The 26,343-nt window shown below is 55.5% G+C and overlaps 1 protein-coding gene across 2 annotated transcripts; it reads right to left on the reverse strand.

The window, feature by feature from the left end:
• Positions 1 to 678: 678 nt before the first annotated feature.
• NECTIN2 (nectin cell adhesion molecule 2) lies at positions 679 to 26,343 on the reverse strand. Of its 2 annotated transcripts, XM_037819856.1 has the most exons (9): positions 26,032 to 26,343; positions 16,714 to 17,109; positions 12,907 to 13,203; positions 11,550 to 11,667; positions 11,207 to 11,355; positions 4,554 to 4,707; positions 2,642 to 2,705; positions 2,412 to 2,498; positions 679 to 1,769 (listed from the first exon to the last, which is right to left on the reverse strand). In XM_037819856.1, exons 1-9 carry the CDS (start codon positions 26,117 to 26,119, stop codon positions 1,497 to 1,499), a joined length of 1,626 nt encoding a protein of 541 aa, XP_037675784.1. In that variant the 5' UTR covers positions 26,120 to 26,343; the 3' UTR covers positions 679 to 1,496. The 2 variants fall into 2 exon arrangements, with proteins under 2 accessions (XP_037675784.1, XP_037675785.1); XM_037819857.1 differs by lacking the exons at positions 679 to 1,769; positions 2,412 to 2,498; positions 2,642 to 2,705; positions 4,554 to 4,707 and adding an exon at positions 8,378 to 8,565.

Here is a 26,343-nt window from a genome sequence, read left to right on the forward strand (position 1 = left end):
CAGCTTCTATGTTTGGCTCATTCATTCTATCCCATTACCCGTCATGCCTCCCTCCGTCCCATTCATTTCAGCTTCAAAGCCCCTACTGCATTCGGCCCTTTCCTGCCTGCTCACTTCCATCATTCTTCTGCCCGTTGTTTAATTACCCGTCATGTTTTGAGTCCATTCCTGTGCATTACTCGTCGTGCCCGCAGCCCCTATTTCTCTCCATTATTCAGCACTCTTCTCTGGCTCATTCATTCAGATCCATTACCCATCATGCCCTGGCTCCATTTTAAACATTATTCAAAATTTTGCCTTTGTCCTACTCTTGTCATTTACACACCAAACCTAAGCCCTTCTTACTCAATTACTGCTATTTCTATCCTTGTTCTGTTTATTTCGCTCCATTTCTCATAAGACCACTGATGCTCCGATTCCTTTTTATTAACCATCATTTTCCTCCATGACCCTCTTCCATTGCCCTCGTTCTGCCTTAGGTTTATATATTTTTGCTCATTACCCTCACACTTAGTTCTCTTCTTCATATCTTTGTCCATTTTGTTTTTGTCTGTAACCTGTCTGGACTTCCAGCCGGCTAATTCTCCTCCTTTATCCTCAAGCCCTGGGCCCCCTATTCATTACCCATCGTGTCCCACCCCTACTTCTTTCATGCACCATAGAAAACACAAGACCTGGTCAAAGTATAAATTAATATTTTGTAGGAAATGCTACCCCAACCCAAGTGACCCACTTTTCTCCCAGGGGGATTTTGGGTCCCCATCCCACTGGGAAGAGGTAAAAGGGCTCAGTAGTCTTCAAGGTAACAGCAAATTCTTCTCCCAAGGCTGTCAAGGCACTCTGCCCAGGGCTCACCCCATTTAGCCCTGGGCTGGGGCTCCATGCCCCATGGACAGGAATTGAGTTGGTGGGGTTCAGGGAAGCGTCTGGACCCTGACACTCCTGCCTGCAGGAGGGCGGAGATGGGGAAGATGTCTTGGGCTGGCGGAACCCCCTCCTTCTGCCTTCAAGGAGCAGACAAGGTTGAGGAGGGGGCAAATGAGGCTCTGCTGCCTGGAGGGCTCAGGTCTGAGCAGCAGGGAGCCCCCCAACACCCACCCCAGCAGAGCTATTGGGGTTTATGGCCTGAGGGCAAATGGAGGTCTGGAATGTTCTTTGAGATTGTGGGGGAGTCTGGAGACATTGGTGGGTAGATGAGAAGTATGGTGTAAGGCCACAGTTGTTGAGAGGACTCCTTGGATCAGAGATTGTGCAGAAACATACTCCCGTATCCCCTGCCTCATGGGATAAGGTTACCAGGTTTCCGTTGTCACGGTGGGTTTCTCTGGGTCAGACATCACGGATTAAAGGTCATGGTGGAGCCATCAAGGTAGAAGTCACAGATGAGATATGTGTGTTGACAGACAGTGGCCTGGCCAGAGGTCAGGGGTATCATATCCCTGGTAGAAAGTTGAGGGATCAGAAGGTGAGAGGCAAGAGCCCCAGGCTGTGGTGGCTCACACGTACATGGCCCGGGATATGACAAAGCCTTTGCCCTGGTAGGAATCAGAGGGGCTGGCATAGGACAGGGCGTCGTAGACGGGATTGATCTTGTCCAGGTAGTCCTCTTCCTCCTCATCCTCGTCTTCGTCCTGTAGATCCACGGCAACTGTCTCCACAGCTGGCGGCCCTGATGGCACCAGGATGGGGGCCCCCAGGCTGGTGGCCCCCAGGAGCAGGGGCCCTGATCGTTCTTCCAGGGTGGGCAGCTCGTGGTATCGAGGCACTTCCTGGAGGTGGGAGAGGGGTAGGAGCCCACCGTCACCTCCTGAGCATGAGACAGAATCCTAACCTGTTCCTTGGCCCCCAAAACTTGACCAACTTCTCTTCATGCCAACCAACCGGACCTGAACTCACCACCTGTCACTCCTTGTGCCCCAGGTCAGTGCTGCAATGGGACAATCACACTGCTCACCCCCAACCCAAAGCCCAGGGCATGGAATTCACCCTGGGCTCTCTTTTGTCCCTTGATCCCTGACCCCAACTCTTACCCCATGAAACTTCAATCTTGACCTCAACTACTGACTCTTGAACCCTATATAGCTTCTTGAACCTTGACTTGTTTCAACCTCCTATTTTGACCCCTGACCTACAGTAGATCACTGAAGAGTGACCATTATTTTGTTCCACCTCCTAGGGCAGTGTTCCAAGCAATTCTCATGGACCATGTGACTTTCAACTCTAGGTCGTTTTCACCCCTGACTTCCACCACCAAATCCTGAATGCATCTCTGTGCTCTAAGCTCTGACCAGAGACATAGCCCTGACTCTGAGTGGTGACCTTTAGTCCTTGACCTCTTATGCCAGGGTCTGATCCTTGGCCCTTAAAACGTAGACCCCGGACCCACCCTTGTCCTCCCTCAGAGTTCCTACCTGCTCAGTGCCTGAGACGCTGGCATCGAAGTAGGGGGTCTTGAGTGGGCTGTTCTCCGAAGCCCCCAGGGTGAAGAGCTGGGAAGTCTGTGGCAGGAGGGGAAGGGGCAGATCAGGATCCCCACCCCCAGCCAGCCTCTCCCCACCAGCCTCCCCTCCCAGCCCTGGGGTCAGTGGGAAAAGGTGGATGGGGAGGTGGGGGTAGCCTGGGCTCCAGGGAATGTGCTCACCATCTCCATCTCTTCCATCTTTGCCTTTGGGGTCGGTGGCTTGTATGAGGGAGGCCCCTCCAGGCTGTGGGACATGATACAGGGTCAGGTGCAAAGCCCTCTGACCTCAGGGTCACTCCACATGCTGTTCCCTCTGCCTGGAACAGCCTTTCTGTTCCCCCCATCCCCCACCACACACACATCTGGCTAACTCCTACTCATCCCATGAATTCCTTTTCTTCCAGGAAAACTCCCTGATTCTTCAGACCAATCAGGAGTTCCTGATACAAATCTACCCTGCATTCCCCACTGGAGGCAACATAAATGTTATTTATGATGTTGATCAGTTCTGTACCCTGCTGTGAGTTCTGCAAGGGAAACAATGAGTCTGTGCCTTTAGCAATGTGTCCCCAGAACTCACTGTGAGGAATTCAGCAACTGTTTGTTAAAAGAATGAACAAATGAATGAACAGTGCTCTGCTGTCCCCCAAACTAGATTAAATTCTCTCATTCTGCAACCCCTACACCAAACATTCCACATACATAATAATGAAGGGTGCCTATTATGCTTTTAATCCCCAGCTCTGATGACCTCTCCTCCAGGAAGCCCTCCATGAATCCCCAGGCTGGGTCAGGTGCCCCCCCCCACCCCCCGAGCTCCCACAGCCCCCTCAGCCCCCCTATCCCATCCCTTTTCATACTGGGCCATCCCTGTACGGGGACAGTTCTGTCTCCTCCTCTGGACTGTGAGTCCCAGTACTGGGCAGGGCACAGAGGAGGAGATCAATAGTAAGTTGTTGGCTTGAATTGACCGTGCATCATTGTGACTTAGGAAGCTTGTTATAAATACTGTTCCGGAGCCCTTCTTATAAGGGTCTGATTCAGTAGATCTGGGGTCTGGGGTGAGGCCCAGGAGGGTGCTTTTTTTTTTTTTTTAATTTGGGGGGTGGTGTGCATTTTCAACAAGTGTTTATTTCTCCACCCCTCCCCAGATACCCTAGTTGGTGTTATTTGAGAAAAAAAATGGCCACAAAAATACTTATTTGCTGGATGAACTTCAGCAAGTGATTTTGGCTCTCTGAACCCATTTCCTCTTTAGTTGACTCCCTCTGAGAATTTATGTTTCCATGATGTATCTACTTGTGTGGACACTTTTGAAATGTCTGTCTCATCATCGTGTTCCTAACCTCTGGGGCCTGCCCTGGAGTGGTTGCTTTCCGAATACTAAAACTTGTTTGCTAACTGAATGCATGTGGGGCTTTAGTGAGGCGAGGACACCCGTGTAAAATCTCATCTCTTGAGGTCTGGTACAGGAGGAGCGCTGTACGCTGAAAAGTGCAGCTTATGTCCCCCAATATCCAGTACGGCACACACACCAACACCCCCCCCCCTATTTCTCATAGCACAGGAGAGTTCAGCAGTGTACATAACTACCCAGACTACATTTCCCAGCCTCCCTTGCGGCTAGGGGGCAGCCATGTGACTATGTCTTGACCAATGGGAAACGAGAGAAAGTGGGTATAACTTCTCAGCTGTTCCTTCCCACAATGGAATGGGGTGGGGGTGGGGTCTTTGGGGCTGGGTCAGCCTTGTCTGGTTGTCATGTACAGACACCTTCACGGCAATGGCTCCTCCGCGAGTGGGGAATCATTTTGGAATGTGAACAAAGTCTCCACGTAGGGAAGGTGGAGAGCAACAGGATGGCAGGAGCCCGGGCTCGGATGACCTCACCGAGCCCAGCTGTCATGCCGCAACCCCGCTTCACAGGAGAGAGCAGCGGGCTTCCCTTCCGCCCCCCCCCTCAGTCACGTGAATGCGGGTTTCTGTTCCACGCGGCCCTCATCCTCACCCCGCATCCCTCATCCTCACCCCTCACCCGGTGCTCCCCAGCTCCGGGGCCCCTCCGCGCCACCCCTCAGGGCGCGTCACTTACTCGTCTTCCTCCTCCGCCCCGTGCAGCCTCTGCTCCTTCTGTTGCTGCCGGCAGATGAGGATGCCCGTGCCGGCCACAGCACTGGCAATGATGGCGGCGATGATGCCCCCGATGATGCCGCCCGTGGCCCCCGCGCCCGCGGTGTTGGGGGTGTCTGCGAGGGGAGGGAGAGCGTGAGGAGGTGTCTCCAGGCGGAAGTCGCAGCGCCTCGTGCCCCACCCCAAACCCCCACCCAGCTGCCCAGGCCGGGGGCATCTCTCCCCCAGCTCCTCCTTCCGGAGCGTTTGCTGGGTGCCCGGCGAACAAAACATGGTGAGACCCCACCCTCCAGGGCCTCGTGTTCTAGTTTGGGCAGGGAGGACAAAGGCAACCCAACAAAGAGAACGCGCTGATAGCTTGGGATGGGATAGAGACACTGTGGGGCCAAGGTGAGGAAGTGGCTGGAGTGGGGGCTCAAGCCAGGGGGGGCCTTACTGCGAGGCTGAGGGTGACACTTGAGCAAAGACCCAAAGGAGAGGTGGGGGACTGGCCGTGGGAATATCTGGGAGTGTTCCAGGCAGAGGGAACAGCCAGGGCGAAGTCTCTGAGGAGGGAGTGTTGAGGGGATTTTAAGGAAGAGCAAGGAGACGGGGTGGCAAAAACAGAGTGATGAGGAGGAGAGGGGGAAGAGGAGGGCAGGGAGGTGAACTTGTGTTTCTGGGGGGATGTGGGGTGGTGGGGCCAGGGGTTAAAAGGTAGAGAATGCAAAATTCTGGGATTGGGATCAAAACCCCTTCATTCACCCCAGGGAGTGGAGTCATCTGCAGTGGAGACCCAAATTAACAGAAAAAGGAGCTGGGAGTCCCCGGCCCCCTGGACCTCTCCTCTCCTAAAGATGTCGTTCCTGGAACGACTCCCTGTTTCCACACTCTTTGCACACTAGACTGTGAGCTGCCAGGGGCAGTGCCTGGCACAAGGGTGATTTCCAGCCATGTGAGCAGGCAGCACGGGCATTCAAGGACCTACCCAGCCTGCGTGCACCAGCTGCCGCCTGGTGTTGGGGATAGCCACGGGCAAAATTCCCTGCTCCTGCCCTGCTGGCGCTGACCTCCCACTGCCATGTGTGTGGCGGGGGATGGGTGGGTGTGTGGGGGCACATTCAGTAAACAACCAGAATAACATGCACATGTGGAAAAAAGCCCTACAAGTTTCGCCCTTACATCCACCTCCCTGTACAGACGAGGAGCTAGAAGCTTCACAGAGGAAGGCTGTCTGGATCCCAGGGCTCTCCGATCTCCAGACTTCCCATTCGGCAGCCTGGCACCCCCTGGAGGGGCACAGACCACACACCACCATCCTAAAGCTGTTATTCCCGTCAACTAGGTGTCCCAGGAGGGCAGGGCCAGGCCTGAGTGGGTCACCACTATGTCCCCAGCATTGCCGAGCGCAGGGTCCCCCTCGCACGGAGCAAGTGGAAGTAAATATTAGTTGAATAAACAATTGTATACCAAGCTCCCTCCTGGTCGCTCAGCCCTGCACCACTTCCGGCCCCGCCTTGTTAAGGCAGCTGCTACCCCCCCCACACACACCCCCATATGACAGAGGAGGCAGCTGAGGCTCTGGGAGAAGAGGTGCTCTGCCCACCACACATTCCAGAAAGTGGCAGAACTGGGATTCTAACACTGCTCACTCCCTCCACCCCGGGGGGGAGTTCCAGGACCAATATCCAGCACAGCCGCCCCCCGCCCCTCCCATTTCTCATAGTACTGGTGAGTTTAGCGGAGCACATAGCTACCCAGAAGAAAGACTACATTTCCCAGCCTCCCTTGTGGTTGAGGGGCAGCCATGTGACTACATCCAGGCTGGGGTGGGGAGATTTTCTGGTTGGGGGAGCAGGGGGGAGCAGCGTGTGATACTCCCTCTGAATCACTAAAATCCACCCCGCCCCGGGCTCAGCTCTGGGCAAGGGAAGAAGAAGGAGGCTTGTTGTTGCCAGGTGGGGCTTTCCTGGTTCCTGGGGGGCCTGCTGATTCCACCAATGACCCCATTACCTCAGGGCCCCGGGAAAGTGGGGGCCAGATCTCCTTTCCCAAAATCCTCAACAACTGCACGGAGTCAGGCGCCAGAGAATCAGACCACGCCCCTCTACCTTCCACCCCCTCCCTCCACACCTTCTCCCCCCACCAGGGCCCGGGGGTGCAGGAGCCCAGCCCACAAATGGGCCTCTGACCGGTCTGGCCAGCTTCACCCGGAAGGTGCCTCTGTCCTGGGGCCCAGGAGTCTAAGTGCTGCAGCCTCTGAGGCCAGAACCCTTGACCTGATTCCCATGCCCACTCGCCTCAGGGGTCTCGGGCATCCAGAGTGTCCTTCAGGGATCCAAGCCTCCCAGGCCTTCTCCAGTCTAACCTTTACCGCGCTCCCCGTCTCCAGGGCCCAGAGGCACCCCCTCTGCCTCCAAATTCCTGGAGACCCAGGAGTTTAGTTCTCAGGCCTCACCCACCCCTGGGACCCAACAGCCTTGTGCCACACACTCTTTCCCCAGGATCCAAGGTGGGGGGCGGTGGTCCGATGGTATTACGAAATCCCCTGACGACTTCCTCCAAGACGTTTATGAACTCCTGAGTGTCACACCGCCCGGGGCAGCCCAAAAGTCAAAGAGTCTCTTGGGGCTTCTTTCTGGGTCTCAGGTCACAAGCTGTCCCAAGGCCTGCCTCTCCCCACGCAGCCTCGGAGACGGAGATGCGCCTCACGTCCAAGTTCCAGGAAGGCAGTGGCTTTCAGGCTGCAGTGTCATCCAAACAAACAAGTCCAACCAGCTGGGGACCCTTTGCTGGCAAGAACCACTTTCGCTGGCAGGAGGTGGAGGCAGGGGGCCTGGGCCATCCCGGCTCTGTCTCTCTCGGTGTCCTAGTCACACAAATGCGGCCCGCAGGGAACCTTCCAGCTGGGACTCCACGACGTCCTTATGGCCTTCCTCTGCCTTCCCCTCCCCCCTCCTCCTCTTCCTCCTTGTCCTTGCCCTCTGATCTCATGGGACCAGGGGCTGTGGGTGCCCGGAAGACAGGGCCCTCCATTCCCAAACACCTGAGCTTTCGGGTCTAGGCTCCTCTGCCTTCTCCCCTTCCTCTGGGACTCTTCCTTCTACTCTTCCTCAATAGGACAAAGGCCAAGGACCCCTCCCCGTCCCAGTCAGAAGCAGAAGCAACAGCAGTGCCCCCCCACAGCCCCTGACACCACTGGACCCACATCTCCCGGCGAGGCCCATGGGTGTCTGAGCAGAGAGAGGAGAGACAAAAGAGAGGGAGACACAGGGTCAAGAGGATACACTTGGCGGGGGGTGGGGAGACACAGGTTGGGGGGGGGCAGTGGCCAGAATTAGGGGGAGCCCCTGTCTGTGCTGAAGAATGGAGGTGCAGGGTGGGAGGGAGAAGCCATTTATTCTTTGCCACAGGCTGGGCCCCTGCACAGGGTGGGGTTGCAAACTGGTAGCCCCCAGATGTGTTCCTTTACACCTGCACAGTGTTTTTCTAAAATTGAAACTCCTAGCCATTGAATGGTCTCACTTAAATGAACTAATTAGAATATGCAAATTCAGAGTCAGAAAAATTAGATTACAGATTACCAGGGGCCGGGGTGGGGCTGGTGAGTTGAAGCTTAAGGGGTACAGGGTTTCTGTTCGGGATGATGAAGAAGTTCTGGTAATGGATGCTGGTGATGGCACCACATTATGAATGTAACTAGCACCACTGGGCCACATTTGGAAGTGATTAGAATGGGAAATGCTATGTTGTATGTATGTTACCACTGTCAAAATTAAAAAAAGAAAACAACAAAAGAAAACTAGCCAACATTCCAAAAATTTAATGATTGCACCTAAAAAGACAGGTATACTCTTAGGAAAAAAAAAATCAGGAGATCTGGCAAGTCAGAATTTGCAGCTCCACTGGTGCAGCTGGGTGGCGGCTGGGTGGGTGGGAAACCAGCTCTCCACTGCTGACTGCGCCACTCGTCATTCGTGGCACCCACCTAGCCCCTGTAAAGGCACCTGAGTTTGCAACCCCTGGGGTACGGGCTGCAGGAGCCCCACAAAATCTTTGCGCTCAAGGTCACCGGATCCCTGGGTGGAACCAGCGAGAGCTGTGTTTGAGCTCAGCCCCAGGCTGGGAAGAGAGGGGGCAGTGGGCGGGGCAGGAAGGTGGACAGGGAGCCAGGGAGCACTGAGGAGGGACCCAACTGGGGCGCAAAGGGAACCACATCACACCTCCCCACCCCACCCCCAAGGCAGGCAAGTCCTGACTGGGTAAGACCAGTGGGGGGTCAGATGCCATCCGCCCCACACACACACACAGCGGGGGCTGAGTTGGTGGGACAAAGGGGATCTGCTGCTGGGCTGTGCTTCTGGATGTTTCCTTTAGAGTGGTGTTTTCAAACTGGGGGCTCCTGACATCAAAAAAAAAAAAAAAAAGCATAGTAGAAAAAAGAGTATATCTTAGCTGTGAAAGGTAAGGACTGTTTTATAAAACTGTATTGCACGTCTGTAAGCACACACCAGGTGCAGGTGTGGAATGGATTTCTTACTGAGTCTTGGTCACAAACGCTTGGAAGCCATTGCTCTAGCAAGGGTTGGCACGCGTCTGTCCGAGCTGCTGTCGGTGGGATTTTGGAGACGGTGGCTGAGCGTGTTTATGAGCCTGGAAAGTCCTCCCTGATGCGATTTCTGGCCTGGGCCGTGGAGGGTGTGCTTGTCTGTTATGCTGTAAACCTGAGACTGTGTCTTTGGCACAGAGGCTCTGAGCGTATGTGTGCATGAGTGTGCCCGGGAGGGTGGGTTTCTTTGGGGGTGGCTCCACCCAGAGGTCTGAATGGGGTTTCTCTCTGGGCCTGGGCATCTGTTGGTATTTCCAGGGTGTGGGTGTTGGGACTGCGATGCGACGATTCTGTGGGTGTCCCCCTCGGGGCCCAGGGCTTTGCAATGATATTTCGGACTGGGGAGGTTCTGTGGCTGTCTGTGAGGGGGATGGGGAAGCAGGGTTGTCTTTTGCTGGGAGTGTGATTTTGTGTAAGGCTCAGTGGGTGTACACTGCAGAAGGGATGAATCTGAAGCCCTGCATTCTCTCTGAGACCAGAGTTGTTCCCAGCAGTGGATGGCCCTGGGTTTCTCTCGATGGTGCCTGTGTGTCTGGGGCCGCGTGGGGGTGTCCACGTTTTTGTGGCTGTCTGTTCCTCCGAGGTGTCTCCTGAGCAGTGGGAGTGGGGAGGTGAGTTCTCGGGTGTGGAGTTTTGGGTTAGAGGTGCAGGGGCCGGATTTCCAGTCTGCTGTCCTGCTGGATGGGGGGAGCTGCCCCTCCAGCTGCCCCTCGTGTGTGTTCCTTTGTGGGCAGGGCCTGGGTCTCGCTCATTAAAGGGGACACCTCAACCAATATTTGCAGGATGAGGTTCTGGTGAGCGAGACTCTCCACAGCGGGGTTTCTCGGAGTTTCTGAAGGCGTGCATCTCTGGGTGCGTTTGTGAGCGACGGCGGTTCTGCGGGGGGACTATGGCCATCTGAGACAGATTTTGCTCCCAGTGTGTGTGTCAGAGTGTCCCCCTCTGGGGGTGCATGTCCCTATAAATAGGAGCCTGCCGGACCTGCAGGGGGTGGGCGGATTTCCCTCTGGGATGGTTTGTGATTGTTTCCTAGTGGGTATGTCATGTCTGGAAACAGAGGGGTCTGTTTTCCTTTGGGCATTTGGGTTCTCTCCAAAAGTGCACGTGAGTGGGAGATAGCATCTCAGTAAGGAGGTCTGTTTCCATCTGTCTCTGGCTGTGGGAGTCTGTCTTTGGGTGTGTCTGTGTCTGTGTGATGGGGACAGCCAGTCTGCCTGCCTCTCTGCCCAGGTGTGCTGTGGAGGGGGTGGGGTGCAGGGTGCTGAGACGGTGTTTATACAAGCATGGCTCTTCCCTGGCTGGTGTCACTGCTCTCGCAGGGTGTGTGTCTTGGTGACGATAAGGTCTGAGTGGGTGGGATTACTGTCCGATGAGTTTCTGTCTCGGTGCCTCTGCATTGCTGCCACAGAATCATGTAGCACAGGCATCTCTCTCCAGATGCAGGTCCTGCAGGTGGTGGGTTCTGGCTTGGGGGGATCCTGTGGTGTCTGTGTGTCTCTGTCTCTTGGGGCATGGGGCTAGATGGCTGTCCCTGCCTCCCTCCAGGTTTGTGGGCCTCCAAGGGTGATTTTTGCCTCATTTCCATCGGCCCACTCCCTGGGCCTGGTGTTTCTTTGTTCTTTTCTGCTCCGGCTGTGTGTGGTTGGGCCCATCTGCATTTCTGACTCTTGCCCCTAACCATGTGTGTGATTCTGTGGGTAAGTCATAAGCCGGAGCCCCCCGGTGGCTTTTTGAGGTCCCTTCCTGAAGACCTTTCCCAGGTCTCTCCTTCTTAAGAAACCCCCACAATAGGCCTCATCCTCCTAACCCGTCCCCTGACGCCATCCCTCTCACCCCAATCCAGATGCCAGCCTGGGGGGTGAGAGGGGAAGGCCAGGGCACCCTCAGAGAGCAGCGAGTCGTGTCTGAATCCCACCCGCACCCCGGTCGGCGGCACAGCCTCCCCCACTGCAGCCCCAAAACTCAGAAGAGAGGAATGGTTAGGGGGTAGACCGGGGTCTTCACAGGTACCCCCAGGACCCACTCACCTCGGACGAGGACGACCAGCTCAGCACGGCCCGTGCCCATGGCGTTGGTGACCGTACAGATGAAGGTGGTGTTGACCGCTCTGTCCACGGGGTGGATGGCCAGCTGGGGACCACGGGCTACTGCGGAGGCTGGGAGGATGCCTGAGGCCCTGCAGGGGTGTGGGGTGCAGGTCAGGGGGTACCAGGGCCCAGTCCCTACTGACACACACCCTCAGAGACCTAAAACTTAGCCCGCGGGTCCCCCAACTGCAGCTCCCTCCTTCCCTCAAGGAAGTGCAGCCTTCTGCAGCCTTCTCTCAGGACACTGGTGTCCAGGCCCCCAGCCCCCTTCTCCCTGACTCACGTGCTCCAGTCATAGCCTGTGGGCTCTGGGTTGCTGCGGACGTCACAGCTCAGGGTGGCCTCGGTGCGGCCAAGGTACCAGTTGTCATCATAGCCGGAGATGGAGACCTCAGGGGGGTCTGGAAGAGATGGGGGAGCTGGCTCAGAGATGGAGAGATTTCCAGAGGATAGGGGTAGGCACGGAGATAAATGGGAATCCTAAGGAAATGGGGTGGCTGGCAGGAGGGAGAGCAGCTGGAACTGTCCCGGGGCAAGTCATCCCAGGCTGCATAGGCTGAGGCCAGTGTAGACACTGTGCAGGGAAGCCAATGTGGAGGATTTGGGGAGTTACTGTTCAGGGCAGGTGGTGTGAAGGAGCCACTGCAGATGACTGTGTGCATGATTTTGACACACTCAGAGTAGCTGATGTGGGGAGGGAGGGTGTCAGAGCAGTTGTATCTGGTGAACCAGTGTAGACACCAAGAGGAACTTAGTGTAGACAACACTCAGGGGAGCTTGGCCATGTGTTGGTGCATATAGCGAATACTGCCTAAGGGAGCCGGTGTAGACAAGGCTTGGGGATTAGTGTACGTGCAGGCACTGCCTGGTGAGCTCGTGGGGTGTGGGGAGGTTGGGACAGCGATTAGAAGAGTCAACAAAGCTAATCCTTGGCAGGGTCCACGTGAAGAGTGCCGAGCACTGTCGGGGTGCCAGTGGAGACACCAAGAACACGTCAGGAGGAGTCAGTATTGCCAGGACTCGGGGTGGGGGACAATGTAAATAATATGCAGACAGGGTCAGTGTGGAGACCCCAGGAGAGTCAGACAAAGAGGGGTGCTGGGGAGACAATGTTGGGGTAGGTGGTGTAGACCACGGCCCAGGGTAGCTGAGACAGTGAGGGAGCCGTGTTGCCTGGGGTCCCCAGGCGCCAGAAGAGGTGATGGGGGGGGACGTGCGGTGCTGATAAACCAGCCTTCTGGGAAAGAAACAATAAGAGCCCTGATTCGTAGTGCTTGCCAATTTCCCTGGTGTAAACACTCCCCCACAGCTGAGTTCAAGCCACCAATGTTACTTCACTGAATGTGGAACTGGGAACAGGTGTACAGAATTGGCTCTTGCAAGCCCACTCCGGGTTACCGTCGGTTGGGGCGGCACAGAGAGAGCTCAGGGGAACCAGCAGTGTAGACCAGCATCAACCAAGGCCTAGCAGAGTCGATGCAGGTAATGGGGGGCAGGTATAGATGTTGCTCAGGAGAGCCAGTGTAGACCATGGGAGGGATGCAGTACAGAATGTAGCCCATGAGAGCCAGTGTAGATGGTGCCCTAGAGGTGCCACTGTGGACAGGACTGGGTGCGGGGTCAGGTCTTGGTGTACTCACAGCGCACGGAGAGGGTCACAGGCAGCAGGACTGGCTCCTCGAAGCTCTCGTGCTCTACTTTGCAGGTGACCTTCTCGCCATCTACCCGGCCCAAGGGCACCAGGGTGAAGCGGCTGGTGATGGTGACTGTGCCGGGCAGGGGCCCTGGCACCTGGTTGTCGGTGGCCTCCCCACCCAGGGGCGAGAACCAGGAGATGCGGGGGGGCGGGCGGCCCCCAGTGGAGACGCAGCGGGCCACGGGCACGGGCTCCAGGTTGAGCGTGACCTCCTGGGCTTCGGCGTGGTTCTGGGGTTGGGCTGGGGAGAGGACCAGAGCAGGACGGTCACCCGTCATGGGCTGTCATTCAGCAGACACCTTGGTGGCAGAGCAGGGGATTAAGCCACAGGTTGCCCGGGTTTCCCATCGCAACCCCACTGCCGAGCGGCTGCCTGGCTCTGAGCAAGTCGTTGTGTAACCCTGCCTCGGTTTCCACTTTTGTAAAATGGAGATAAAACAGGAACCCACCCCATGGGGTTGTTGGGTGGATTAAATGATCTAATATGCAAAGCACTTAGGACAGTGTCTGTCACAGTACGTGCAATACAAGTGCCAGCCGCAAGATTATATTGTCAGTCCCGCTCTGCTAGAAAGGCAAGGAAGGATAAGGTCCAAATCCCTGGAATCGGCTGAGATTTAAAAAGGAAAGTCAAGGCAGGATGTGGTTCGAAAGTCTAGGTGGAACTTGGCAGGTGAACTCACTGCCCTCCCCACTACGTGGGACCTGACTCCCAGGGGTGTAAATCCCCCTGGCAACGCAGGATATGACTCCCGGGGGTGAATCTGGACCCAGCATCGTGGGATTGAGAACAGCTTCTTGACCAAAAGAGGGATGCAAAATGAAACAAAATAAAGCTTCAGTGGCTGAGAGATTTCAAATGGAGTCGAGAGGTCACTCTGGTGGGCATTCTTACACACTATATAGTTAACACTTTTTAGGTTTTGATGTATTGGAATAGCTAGAAGTAAATACCTGAAACTATCAAACTCCAACCCATAGCCTTGACTCTTGAAGATGATTGTGTAACAATGTAGCTTACAAGGGGTGACAGTGTGATTGTGAAAACCTTGTGGATCACACTTGCTTTATCCAATGTATGGATGGATGAGTAGGAAAATGGGGACAAAAACTAAATGAAAAATGGGGTGGGATGGGGGGGATGATTTGGGTGTTCTTTTTTACTTTCATTTTTTATTCTTATTCTGATTCTTTCTGATGTAAGGAAAATATTCAAAAACAGATTGGGGTGATGAATGCCCAACTATATGATGGTACTGTGAACAGTTGACTGTACACCATGGATGATTATACGGTAGGTGAATATATTTCAATAAAACTGAATTTAATTAAAAAAAAGTCTAAGTGGGAGAGGAAATTTTATATTGTATATATGTTACCACGATCAAAATTTATATATGTATATACATATTTTTTAAGCAAGCCAAGGCAGACAGACCTCCTGCTCCTCTTCCTGCCATCGCCATTGGAATTTGGCACCAGAAGTGGACTAGAGGTAGCAGCGATTTCCAAATCTGATAATCTGTTTGCCCTTTTACCCCAAAACCCCCTGGAACACATGGAAAAATGTCAGGAAAAGAAAAAGCACCTCCACGAGGACTAAGTATCCCAGCTGACGCTCACTTATGCATGACCCCACCCCAGCTCAACCTCCCAGTGTCTTCAGAACCACCCACCCCACCCCCTAGCTGGGTGTCCACCTCCCCAGACTCTGGCTCCTGAACGGCCCCCTCTCCTCTGCACGCCCCTCCACACACCCCCACCCCACCCCAGAGCCCCAACCTGACCAGGGGCCCGTGAGACCTCCCTAGCTCCCTCGGGATGAAGGGATTGCCCCGGACACGCCTCCCTCCATGTTCCCCCCACCCTGGGGTCCAGGCGCCTTTGCACGTTCTCCTTGCTCTGCCTGGAAGGCTGTGCCCCCATCGCCCCCAGGTCCCAGCCCGAGTCTCCGTCCCTGCCAGGAGCCGCCCTGCCCTCTCCCACTAGGGGCGCCCCCGTCACCCGCTCCCTCCGCCAGTCCTCCCCCAGCACCAGGCCCTGTGCTTAAGCATCTCTCAGCGGAACAAATGCTTGCACAAATGCTTGCACAGGGTGAAAGACCCTTTGAGAGTTTGAGAGAGGAGTGGGGTGGGGGGAGAGGAGCTGGGCTCTGAGTTATGGAAAGCAGTTGTGGTTTCAGGGCTCCTTGCAAAGGGAAGTGTTTACTCAGGGACGGTGCAGGGGGAACTTTTCAAACTCTCTGGGAGGGGGCAGAATGAAGTGTCCAGAGTGACGTGGCTTTGGGGAGCTGCCAGGGGAAGGTGGGATCCCAGGGAAATTCCAAGAGGGGCCTCCTTTGTGAGACTGAGCAAGAAAGGGCACCCTGCGCAAAAATCCCTTCCCTGGGGACTCCCCTTGTGCCGGGTGGCTGGAGCCAGAAGGCTGGGAGTCCCCCCCACATCCTCCTGCCCACTTCAATCCACAGGCAAGCCCAGCACCCCGTCTCCTAAAAGCACCTTCATCTCCCCTCCCACCCCACCCCACTTCTCCCTGCCTCTACTGTCTCCTCCTTCTCCCAAGCCAGCACCCTCCCTCACCTGGCTGTCCTGCTGCCTCCTACTTTTAGCCACCCCTCCAGGAGCCCCTGCACAGCAGCCAGTTGTCTTTTTATACTTTCAACAATCTGAACAGGTCCCTCTGGTGGTCTGGAACCCTCCATGGCTCCCAATGGTACTTGGCATGAAGTCCAGCCTCCTTGCTTGCACTGACTAAAACGTCCTTTTGTCCTTCCCTGACTATTCCATTCAATGAGGCCATCGGGTCCCTTACATTAAGTGACTATTCCAACACCCTGGTGTTCCCTCTGTTTGCTAATTTCGTTATTCTCTGGCCTTACCTCTAAATTCTCTCCGGAATTTGACCTCTTCTTGCCACCCCTGCTGCCTCCACCTCTGAGGTCTCCCTCCCACCCCGGCCCCCTCCATGCAGCCCGAGGGAGCCTGTGGAAACCCAAGCCCATCACACCCCTCCTCTGCTCAGAACCTCCCAGAGCTCCCGACTCTCTCGGGACAGAAGCCAAAGTCCTCAAGGTCCACGAGGCCGTGCACCATCACCGTCTGTCTCCCCGTTCCTTCCTCGACCTGCCTCTCCGCTCACACATCTCCAGCCTCACTGGTGTCCTGGATGTTCCTCACACAGCCCAGGTGGGCCCCAGCTCAGGACCAATGCACTCACTGTTCCCTCTGCCTGGAACACTCTTTCCCCAGCTGCCCGTAAGGCTCCTTCACCAGCTTCTGTTCTTTGTTCAAAAATCACCTCCTCCAAGAAGCCTTCCTGGACTTCCTTTGCTAAACTGCAACCCGCCCCCCTCTGACTTCCCTTTTCCTAACCACCTGACTCGTTCTTTTCTTTTTCTCTTTTCTTCCCCATTTTAATTTTTCTTGTGTTATTTACTCTCTGAGGCCCCCATACTGGAGTGTAAGTTCCACGACAGCAGCGAGTTTTGTCTGTCGACTCACTGCTTTATCTTCAGAGCCTGGAACACTGTGTGTGGCATACAGTAGGTGCTCAATAAATGTTTTTTGAATGCATGCTTGGTTGCCTCCCGTGTCCCCAGCATACGAACAGCATCTGGTACATAATAGGTGTTCAATGAATATCTGCCGATTGACCAAAGGCCACACTGACACAGGCCACGACACAGCAGAAGCGGAGGCTCTCCCACAACATACCCCGTCCCCGCTGCCCCCTGCAAGCCCCCACTGCTCACCTATCACTCTGAGCCTTGTCATCCCCCGGCTGTTGCCCAGGGGGAAGGTGGCGAACTCGCAGGTATAGTTGCCCTCGTCCTCCACCGTGAGCCTCTCGAGGGACAGCGTGGCATCCCGCAGCTTCAGGTCACTGCCCTGCCCGGCCCAGGGGCCCTGCCCAGCCGCGAGGAAGGACAGCCGCTCCTTGCCGGGCCCCAGGCTGGGGAAGCTGGGGCCGTAGGAGGGGTGGAAGATGGCCACACTCTGGCTGCTGCCGGCTGCATCCAGACGCAGCCACGTTACCTGTGAGACATACACCTCGGAGGCCGGGGACAGCAGGTGGCACGGCAGCTGCACGGTCTCCCCCAGGCGGCCCCGTACCTCGGGCAGTACGCGGACCTGCACATCCTGGGCTCCTGGAGAGAAAGGGGCGAGAGGGGTCAGGCGGGAGGAGGACCCAGAAGCCCCCGGGGCAGGGCAGGAAGCAAGCCCCACAGGTACACGTGGAAAAATGCAGGGACATGGCACAAAGCATGTGCCCTGGTCCAAAAACACCACAAGGGGGAAACAGGGCAGTTGCCATGAAAGGCAGCTTGCCAGCTCCTCAGAGAGTTCAACAGAGAACTACTATGCGACGTGGCAATTTCACTCCTAGGTCTACACCCAAAGAACTGAAAGCAGGGACTCGGACAGATGTTTGCACGCCAACGTTCAAGGCAGCATTATTTACAACAGCCCAAAGATGGAAACAACACAAGTGTCCACCAACAGATGATGGATTAACAAATGCAGTGCATACACGCCATGGAATATTACTCAGCCATAAAAAGGAATGCAGTTCTGATACATATGACGACATATGGATCTTGAAGACATCACGTTGAGTGCAAGAAGCCAGGCACAAAAGGACAAATATTGTGTGATTTGACTTTCAGGAACTATCTAGAATGGACAAATTCAGAAACAGAAAGTAGATTAAGGTTACTAGGGATTGGGGAGAGGGGAAATGGGGAGTTTATTGCTTAATGAGTGCGGGATTTTTGCTTGGGGTGATAGAAAATTTTCCAGTAATAGAGATGGTGGCGACCGCAGCACAGCATTGTGAATGTGATCACACACACATCCATACAATCAAACCTAAAAAAAAAAAAAAAAAAAAAATTGGGGGAAAACTAGGGCAATTTGAGTTGAGTCTGGTCTAGATTACATAATATTATGGAATTATTAACATTCTTAGGTATGATAATTGTAGTTATACAGAATCTTTTTTCATGGAAAATGTAGGCTTGAAATGTCACAATGTCTACAACTTACTCTCAAATGTCTCGGCAACAACCAAAAAAAGGTATACATAGGGAGATAAAGCAACTATGGCAAAATTTCACCCACTGGCAAGTCCAGGTAGAGGAAACAGGAGACTCCTGGACCATTCTGGCAACTTCCATTTGTGTCTCTGAAATTAATCATAAGAAAACTGGGGTGGGGGGGGGAATCCTCCTAAAATAAGTTAATAAAAATAAATAAGCCAATCACAAAATCACTTGAAAAAAATTTAAAATGTGCAGCACATTTTCATTTCCTGCTGCATAGTAATATACTTTCTCTCGCCTTTCTGTGAAAACTATAGCCCTCTCAGCCTTAAAAAAAAATACACATGCACGTACATATTTATAACTCTCTTGTTTCAAAAGCTTGATTGAGATATGATTTCCATACCATACGATTTGACCATTTAAAGTGTACAAGGCAGTGGCTCTTAGTATATTCACAAGGTTGTGCACCCATCAACACGATCCATTTTCAAACACTTTCATCACCCCAAAAAGAAACCCTGCACCCAGTCTGCAGTCGTTCCCCAGCCTTCCTCCTCCCAGCCCCTGGCAACCATGAATCTACTCTCTGTCTCTACGGATCTACCTGTTCTGGACATTTCATGTAAGTGGAATCACGCACCATGTTGTCTTTCGTGACTGGCTGCTGTCACTCAGCATGGTGCTTTCGCGGTTCATCTGTACTGTAGCACGCGACGGAATTACATTCCTTTTTCTGGGCTGAATACTATTCCACTGTCTAGATGGACTACATTTTATTCACCTGTTCATCAGTTGGTGGACATCTGGGTTGTTTTCCCCTTTTGGGCCACAATGAATATGTTGCCGTGAACATTTGTGCACAAGTTTTTGCATGAACATGTTTTCGTTTCTTAGCCTGTCTTGTTTTCTCACTTTTAATAAAAATAGGGGTAACAAGCAGTGCTTCTCTGCTGTGCCAGGCAGGGTGACTGAGGGCACGGGCTGCCTGGCCTCAGATACCCTCCCCCCCTTACTGGCTGTGTGGCCTTGGGCAAGTCACTGAACCTCTCTGTGCCTCAGTTTCCTCCTCTGTAAAAAATGAGGAGAAAAATACAGTACTTCTTGGGTTGTTACCAGGTTAAATGATATTTGTAGAGCACTCGGCAGAAGGCCACAGGAAATGCCTGATCAGTGCTTGCTAAATCAACTTCCCTTCAGAGAGGGAAGTTGTAACTACAAGTGGCCCTTGACATTCAGTCCCAAGGCAAGGTTGAAGGGACATGTCCTGCCTTGAGGGACAGCTGTTGCCTGGCTCTCTCTGACTAAGAGAGGATGGGGGTGGGCTGCCCCACACCAGAACCCAGGGAGCATTAATGGGGGACCCTATCGAGGGGGTCCCTGGACAGAAGAGAGCCCCTGGAGGCGTCACACCCAGGGACTTTGGGGAGGAAGACCATCGGGGCAGACCTAAATGTGCCATATTCATCATCTCCTGGAATTCCCACAAATGTCCTTCAACTCGAATCCAAGGGCACCACCTCAGGGGGGCTGCACTGCAGAGTATAAAGGCAGGACCCCCGGAGCACACTCCCTCCTGGCTCTGCCCCTTTCCAGCTGGCTGACCCTGTTCCCAAGTCCAAATTTCTGCACTGGTAAAACAGGAATGCTGAAGCCATCCTCCAGGGCCCACTGTGACAATCCCAATGTTTTCTCATGGGGGCTCTCAGCAGGGCCCGGCCCCCGGGAGTTAAGTGGGGGTGGCTGGCTGCCCACCACAGGCCAAAACTGGCTCTTGAGAATATGTGGCCTTGGCCACAGAGCATTGTTTTCAATGTGAATCTGGAGACAGCACGTAAAAAACTCCAGACAAAAGTCAGGACAAGGGACTCCAGGGGGGCAACCATTGGCTGCGGTGGAGGATGGGTCGCTGTCTTTCCACAGGGCACCCCCTCCCCGGCTCACCCCAGCTCTCTTGGGTGCCAGGACACATCACCCACCTGGCCCCCCAAAGGCTCTGCCCCTTTCTACCTGGGTGAGAAGGGAGGAGCACTCAATCAGAAGCAGGAAAAGCCTTCCACAATGAGCTGCAGACAGCCAGGGAGGGTGGGGCCAAGGCTTCAGGTTTTCTCCTCCAGCAAGTGGGAGCCACTGAGGGTTCCGCAATCAGAGAGTGAATTAACTTAAGGAGGCATAAGGGGAAGGTGGTCAGCAGGCCAGAACTCGATTATCAGGCATCAGAATAGCTAAGAAATTGAAGGAATTTGGCGGTGGGGGATCCTGGGAGAATCTGCTTGCCTGCCATTCTTTCACGTCCTACTGGTCAACTATGTTCATGCAACAAATAATTACTCAACAAACAGGTCCTGGGGGCAGAGATCCATCTGTCTGTTCCCTGTTGAATTCCCAGCACCTATAGCAGCGCGTGGCACGTAGTAGGTGTTCAGTAAACACTGTTGACTGATCATCAGACCCTGTGCTGGGAGCAGGTACCTTTTCAGTGGAGGAGATAAATACTGCACCAATCATTCTCCCTGAGAACGCTGGGAAGACTGTGGTGGGGGTGCTGGAGAGAGGGCTTGGGGGTGGGATGAGGTGGAGGAAGGCTGGAAAGAGGGCCCGAGGCAGAGGGAGGACTTCCTGCAAGAGGGGCCTCCAGCAAAGATCTGGAGAGGACCCCACAGCTTTCCAGGCCCCACACCCCTCTCTACAGGCCGCGTCTTTCTGGGACTCCGATTTCCTGTTCTAGGAGAGGTCCGTGCCATTGCAAGATGCCCAGATTTCCCTTCTGGAGGGGGCTGGCCCCCCAGGGTGGCACGTGGGTGCCATTGGCCATGGGTGAGAGACCCCCAAGTGTAGCTTCTTGTGAGGCAAACTCCTCAGGTTGTTCTTTTCACCCCAAAGACTCCGACCCCAGAGGGCATCTCTCTCCCCTCCAGGGCCGGTGGCCCCAGTCTCCTTACCCCGAGCCTCATTTTTCCCTGCCTAGCACTTCTTGCCATCTTACACCCTTGACGTTGCACGTCCCCTCCAGAACGTCAGCTCCAGGAGGGCGGGGATTTTTGTCTTGTTTTGCTCACAGCTGTATCTCCCGCATCAACAACACAGGCTTGCACAAAACAGGCGCTCTGTAAATATTTGCTGGATGAGTGAATGAGCTAGGCTCCAAAACCCCAATGCTGCAAGATCCTGCATTCTGAGTTTCTGATTCTGAAGGACCCAATGGGATGATCAATCAGCCTCGGGTTGGGGTAAGTCCGTTTTTAAGACATTTCTTTCACCTCAGTGAAAAGCTCAGGATGGAAATCCTGGGGTCCTTCTTTGGCTCTCTCTCTCCCAGCCGACACAGAATCTTTCAGATATTTCTAGTCTGACCCCTTCTGGCTCGTCTAAGTAGCCTGGACTATTACAGCATCCCCATCCCCTGCCACACACACACACACACACACACACACACACACACACACACACACACACACACACACACACACTCACACAGTCTGTCCCCCCGACCCTGCAGCCTCCCTCCTCTCTGCTCTCCCACAGCTTCCAACTGACTCAGAAAAAAAAGCCGAAGTCTTCACGGAGGCCCACGAGGCCCTGCACCAACTGCTCCCGTCCCTTCTCTGACCTCACCTCCTACCCTCTCCCCGTGACTCACTCCCCGTGACCCACCGTGGCCTCCTCGCCATTCCTCAAACACGCCAGGCAAGCCCCACCGCAGGGCCTTTGCACACGCTGTTCCCGTGTCCGGAATGCTCTCCCCCCAGGTGTCCCCACGGCTCACTCCCACACTCCCTTCAGGTCTTTGCTCAGTGAGATCTTCACCGACCACCTGATTGGAAATAACAAGTATCCCCTCAGCGCTGCTTCACTTTTCCTCACAGCCCCCTCGCCACCTCATGGATCTCACTGTCTGCCACCCCGCACCGGGGACAAGGCTTTTTCTCTGCCTTAGTCCTTGCTGCATCTCTAGAGCCTAGAACAGTGCGTGGAAAACAGTAGGCGCTCCACAAAGGTGCTGAACGAATAAGGGAGATAGTGATGGAGAATCAGCAGCGTACGAGATCTCACAGGCTGAGGCTAAGTGAAAGAGTTTGGGCTTTTTGTCCTGAGGACACTGGGGAGTCACGGAGAGTTACAAGCAGGGGAGGGGCAGGCTTGGAACAGGCCAGGCTGCTGGGGTGAAGGGACAGGGTCTGGGCTGATGCCTGGATGTTCTGTGTCTCGGGCAGGGGGTGGGGAAATGCAGCCAGGACCCCAGTGTCTACTACACTGCAGGGCTGGTGCCTGCCCTCTGACCTTGGCCGGGGCGCAGCCAGCACGGCAGTGGGAGCACTGGGGCCGTGGGAACCTGGGCCTCCCTCAGCTTCCCTGGCAAGCTGGACTGGCGACAGCTTCATGAGGTGTCAGCTGGTTCCCCAGACACACTTCCTCTGCCCACTGACCAACCAGGCATGCAGGCTTCCTGCAGTGGGAGATGGGAGCTGTCCAGGATGTGGTGTGGGCCCGGGGAGGGGGGAGCTTTTATGGCCTGAGATCCAGGGATGCAGAGACCAAGGCAAACAGGAGGGCAGGGAACCGTGGAGAGGGAGGGCTGGGGGCTGGGACTCCAGGGACCGAGGGAGGAGGGGGCTGGCAGCCAGGACCCTCAGGGCTTGGGTCATCCCCTCCAGACCTTTAAAGCCCTGCCAGGGCACGGCGGGACTCAAACCTACCCTTGAAAGCCTGCGCGTGCTTTGAGCTCTGACCTCGGCCGCCTCATTAATTAATTGCTTTAATCACAGTGCCCACCCCAGCAGCGGAAATCCGGGAGCCAGTTTGGGAGGCAGTAGCAGCAGTGCAGGGCAGGATATAGGGCTGGCTAACTGGCTGTGCCCACATATCTGCACCTCGCCTCCTGCCTCCCCCAATCCCGCGTCCCTCTGATGGTGGGTGTCCCGCAGCAGTGGCAGCGGGGTGGGGGGCATGTTCCTCCCCTACCAGGGCTGAGACCCCCTTCCTTTCTGCAGGGGCTTGAACCATACTGAAGGTCGCCCCATGGGGTCTGATACTTCTTGAGGGGTGAATCTCTAGAACTGCTCTTTCTCATTAAACCCCAGGGAGAGAAACCCAGGATGGTGCCCAGTGACATGCCCCACCCCCCATCTCCTCTGCCCAGCCCCTAGAATTTTCCACCTAAACGGCTCTGCTGCTTGCAGTTCCCATCTCTGGAAAGTCTTTTAATTCTCTCGGTGGCATTGCTTTGTGTCTGTGTCTCCCAAGAACTCATGTCTCTGTACCTGCTTCTTTGGGTCTTGGGTCTGCCCTTTTGTGTCTCCAGCTCCCAGGGTCTTTGAATATCTGGGTCCCAGGGCCTCTGTCACTCTTCTCTGTGTCCCCCAGGGTCCTTGGTCTGTCCTCCCTGTGCCTCTCACTCTCTCCCTTTCCTAACAGCTTTGTTGAGAAGGAATCCACATACTGTACAACGTCACCCATTTAAAGTGTACAATTCAGTGGCTTCTGGGATATTCACAAAGTTGGGCATGCATCACCATGGCCAATTTTACATTTTCATCAGCTCAAGGAAGTACCCCACACTCCTTAGCTGTTCTTATAATCTCTTCCCTCTTCTCTGGGTCTGGGGCTCCCAGTCTCTGGACCCTGGCTGTCTGCCTCCAATTTCTGGGCTCTCTCTCTCTATCTCTCAGTGCTTCTCTGTGCCTCTGACCCTGGGGTCCCCAACCGCTGTCCCTCTGTGTCTCTGCCTGGGCCACCACGCTGGGGCCCCTCTCCTCTCCTCCTCCCCCTTCTGCCCCATTTCTCAGCACTGCTGGGACATTAAAAATGTAACAGCGTCCCGGGCGGGGGTGGGGGAGCCGGCTGCGTGCCCAACTCCCTGTCCTCCGGCCCCGCTCCCTGAGGGCCCACACGCCGCTGGCCTTGAGGCTGGCTGTGCCCAACCACCCTGGGCCGCCGTCTCGCCGCCCTCCCAGGGCCGAGGACTCTGGGCTCCCTGCCTTTCACCAAACCACTGGGTCTCCCTCCTTCAGTCTTCCCAGGCATGGCTTCAACCCAGCATCTGTGTCCAGCTCCCTTGCCCTGCCTGCCTCTTGTCTTTCTGCCCCATCCCTACATCTTCCATTCCTCCCCATCTTTCTGTTCCCTTCCTGTTTGTGCCGCTGACCCCAGCCCCCTCCCTCCATGGGCTTCTGTCCCCTGTTATCTGTGGCTCCATCCCTCCTTTCCCCTGGGAACCCCAGCAGAGAAGGGATGGCCATCTCAGTTTTACGAAGGAGGCAATGGAAGCTAAGAAAAGCACCCACACTTTCTGGAGCCCCCCAGGCTGAGGTGAGAGGGTCTGAAGGGCTGCCTATAAAAGGGTAGGTGGGGTCTGGAGCACCGCTTTCTGGGGAATGGCAGAGGGACCCCCCCGGAAAGCAGCTTGCCCTTTCTGAGCCTCTGTTTCCTCATCTGCAGAATGAGAACAGGAACAAGGGAGTCTAGAGCCTTCCATGAGATTACATACCAAGTCAACCCTTGGCTCAAGGCCTGCTGGATACTGAGCACTCACGCCAAGGGAGGCAGGTTCCCAGGGTTTCTCCCTGTTTCTGATAAGACCAAGGGGCAAGGGGTAAAGAGGCAGCTCTCAGCTCTGTGTCAAGGCTGGAAGACAGCTCAGGGACATCCTGGGGAAAATGAGACCAGAGGGGTGCCAAGGGGTACCCCCCAAAATCCCCCTGAGCCTCCTTCTGGGCAAACCCTTGGGAAAACCCAGCATCCCCAGTTTCCAACGGGGAATAAACAGCCTGGAGACCTGTGGAGGGCGGGGCCAGGGCCTCCTTCACCGGTTTCCTCTCAGCCCCTCCCTTCCCTGGGAGGGGGATTAGGGCGGGAGGGGGATTAGGGCGGCGGCTCGCGGCCTTTACCACCCACAGCAGCTCCGAGGACAAAGGCGCAGCCAGAGCGAGATAAGGTCCCGAAACCCGGGAATCCGGAACCGGGATCTGAGAGAGCACCCGCCCCGCCCCGCGAAAGTGAAACTCGGAAAAGTTCCTGGGACCTCTCCCACCTGGGGGACCCCCAGCCCCCGAGCTCGGCCTCCCTTCCACCTGGGACCCCAGCACACCGAGCCTCCAGCCCTCAATCACATCTGATCTCGAAAGACTTTCCTCTGCCCAAATTAAAGCCGAAGCCCACGAGATTGAGCCCTCTGCCGCCAGTTCTACCGGGAACCCAAAAGAAAGCCACCTGCCCACCATTAAATCCGGAACCACAAGACTGAGACAGCCCCAACTCCCGGTTCCATCTGGTCCCCAGTAGACAGCCCCTAGCCTCCATTCATTTTATCTGAGACTCAGGAGACAAGAGCCCCCAGCCCCTAATTTTTCTGTACTCGGCCCCAGCCCCTGGTTTCCTGGGACCCGGGAACCAGAGCCCTTGGCTCCAGGAGATCCGGAGTTGGAGCACCCAGATCCTTGCCCTCAGGTCGCCCGAACTCTCATCCTCGGCCATCAAAGGACCTAAAGTCCGAGCCCACAGCCCCTCTGAAGGACCACGATATTTGGCCCTCTGTCCTCAATTCTCTCCAGGCCTCAGACGCCAAAACCTGGGAGAAGGGAAAAGGAGGTGGTCTCGCCTCAACGACGCTGGGGGGGGGGACTTCTGCGGCGGGGAACGAAGACGGAAACCCAGATCCCTGTTAACCGATAGGCGGGGAGTGGGGAGGGGGCGCGAGGCCTCCTGCATGCCTGGGGTTTAACTCTTTCTATACCAGGATCTGAAGAAGGGGCGGGGGGGGGGCGGGGACAGAGAAGCCGGCGTAGATGGGGAGTCGGGATTAAGAAAGGGTGTTGGGGGTTCAGCTGAATGCAGACAGGAGGCGCTTCGAGTCTCAGAGAATGGGGTGTGCGAGGGTCGGAACTGGCAGAGCCAGCCAGGAAGGAGGCAGGAGAAGGGGGAAATCGATGGACTGGGGTGGGGTGCGGGGAGGCGCTCAGGCTAGACGGTGGGGACTGGGGGAGGTTCCACGCGGGGAGGGGATCCCAGGGGCCGTCCGCGCTTTCTTACCGCTTTCCCGGAGCAGCAGCAGCAGCAGCAGCAACAGCGACAGCGTCGGCGACAATTTCGACGGCTGGAGGGTTGCGGCCCAGGCCATGGGGGGCCCGAGGAGGGACGGGGGCCAGGGCAGGGGCTCTCGGGCCACTATGTGTGCGTGGATTGAGTGGGCGGGCGACCAGGTGCCTGAGGGGCTCCGGCTCCGGGGGGATACCCGCCGCGCTCTGCTCTCCAGGCTCTGCTCTCGGAACTCGGTTCTCCCGGATCCCCGACCCCCGGCCCCCAGCTCAGCTCTAGCTGCTCAGGCTCGCTGACGTCACTGGC

Source organism: Choloepus didactylus, chromosome 27 (genome assembly GCF_015220235.1).
Source record: "Choloepus didactylus isolate mChoDid1 chromosome 27, mChoDid1.pri, whole genome shotgun sequence".
Lineage (NCBI taxonomy): Eukaryota > Metazoa > Chordata > Mammalia > Pilosa > Megalonychidae > Choloepus > Choloepus didactylus.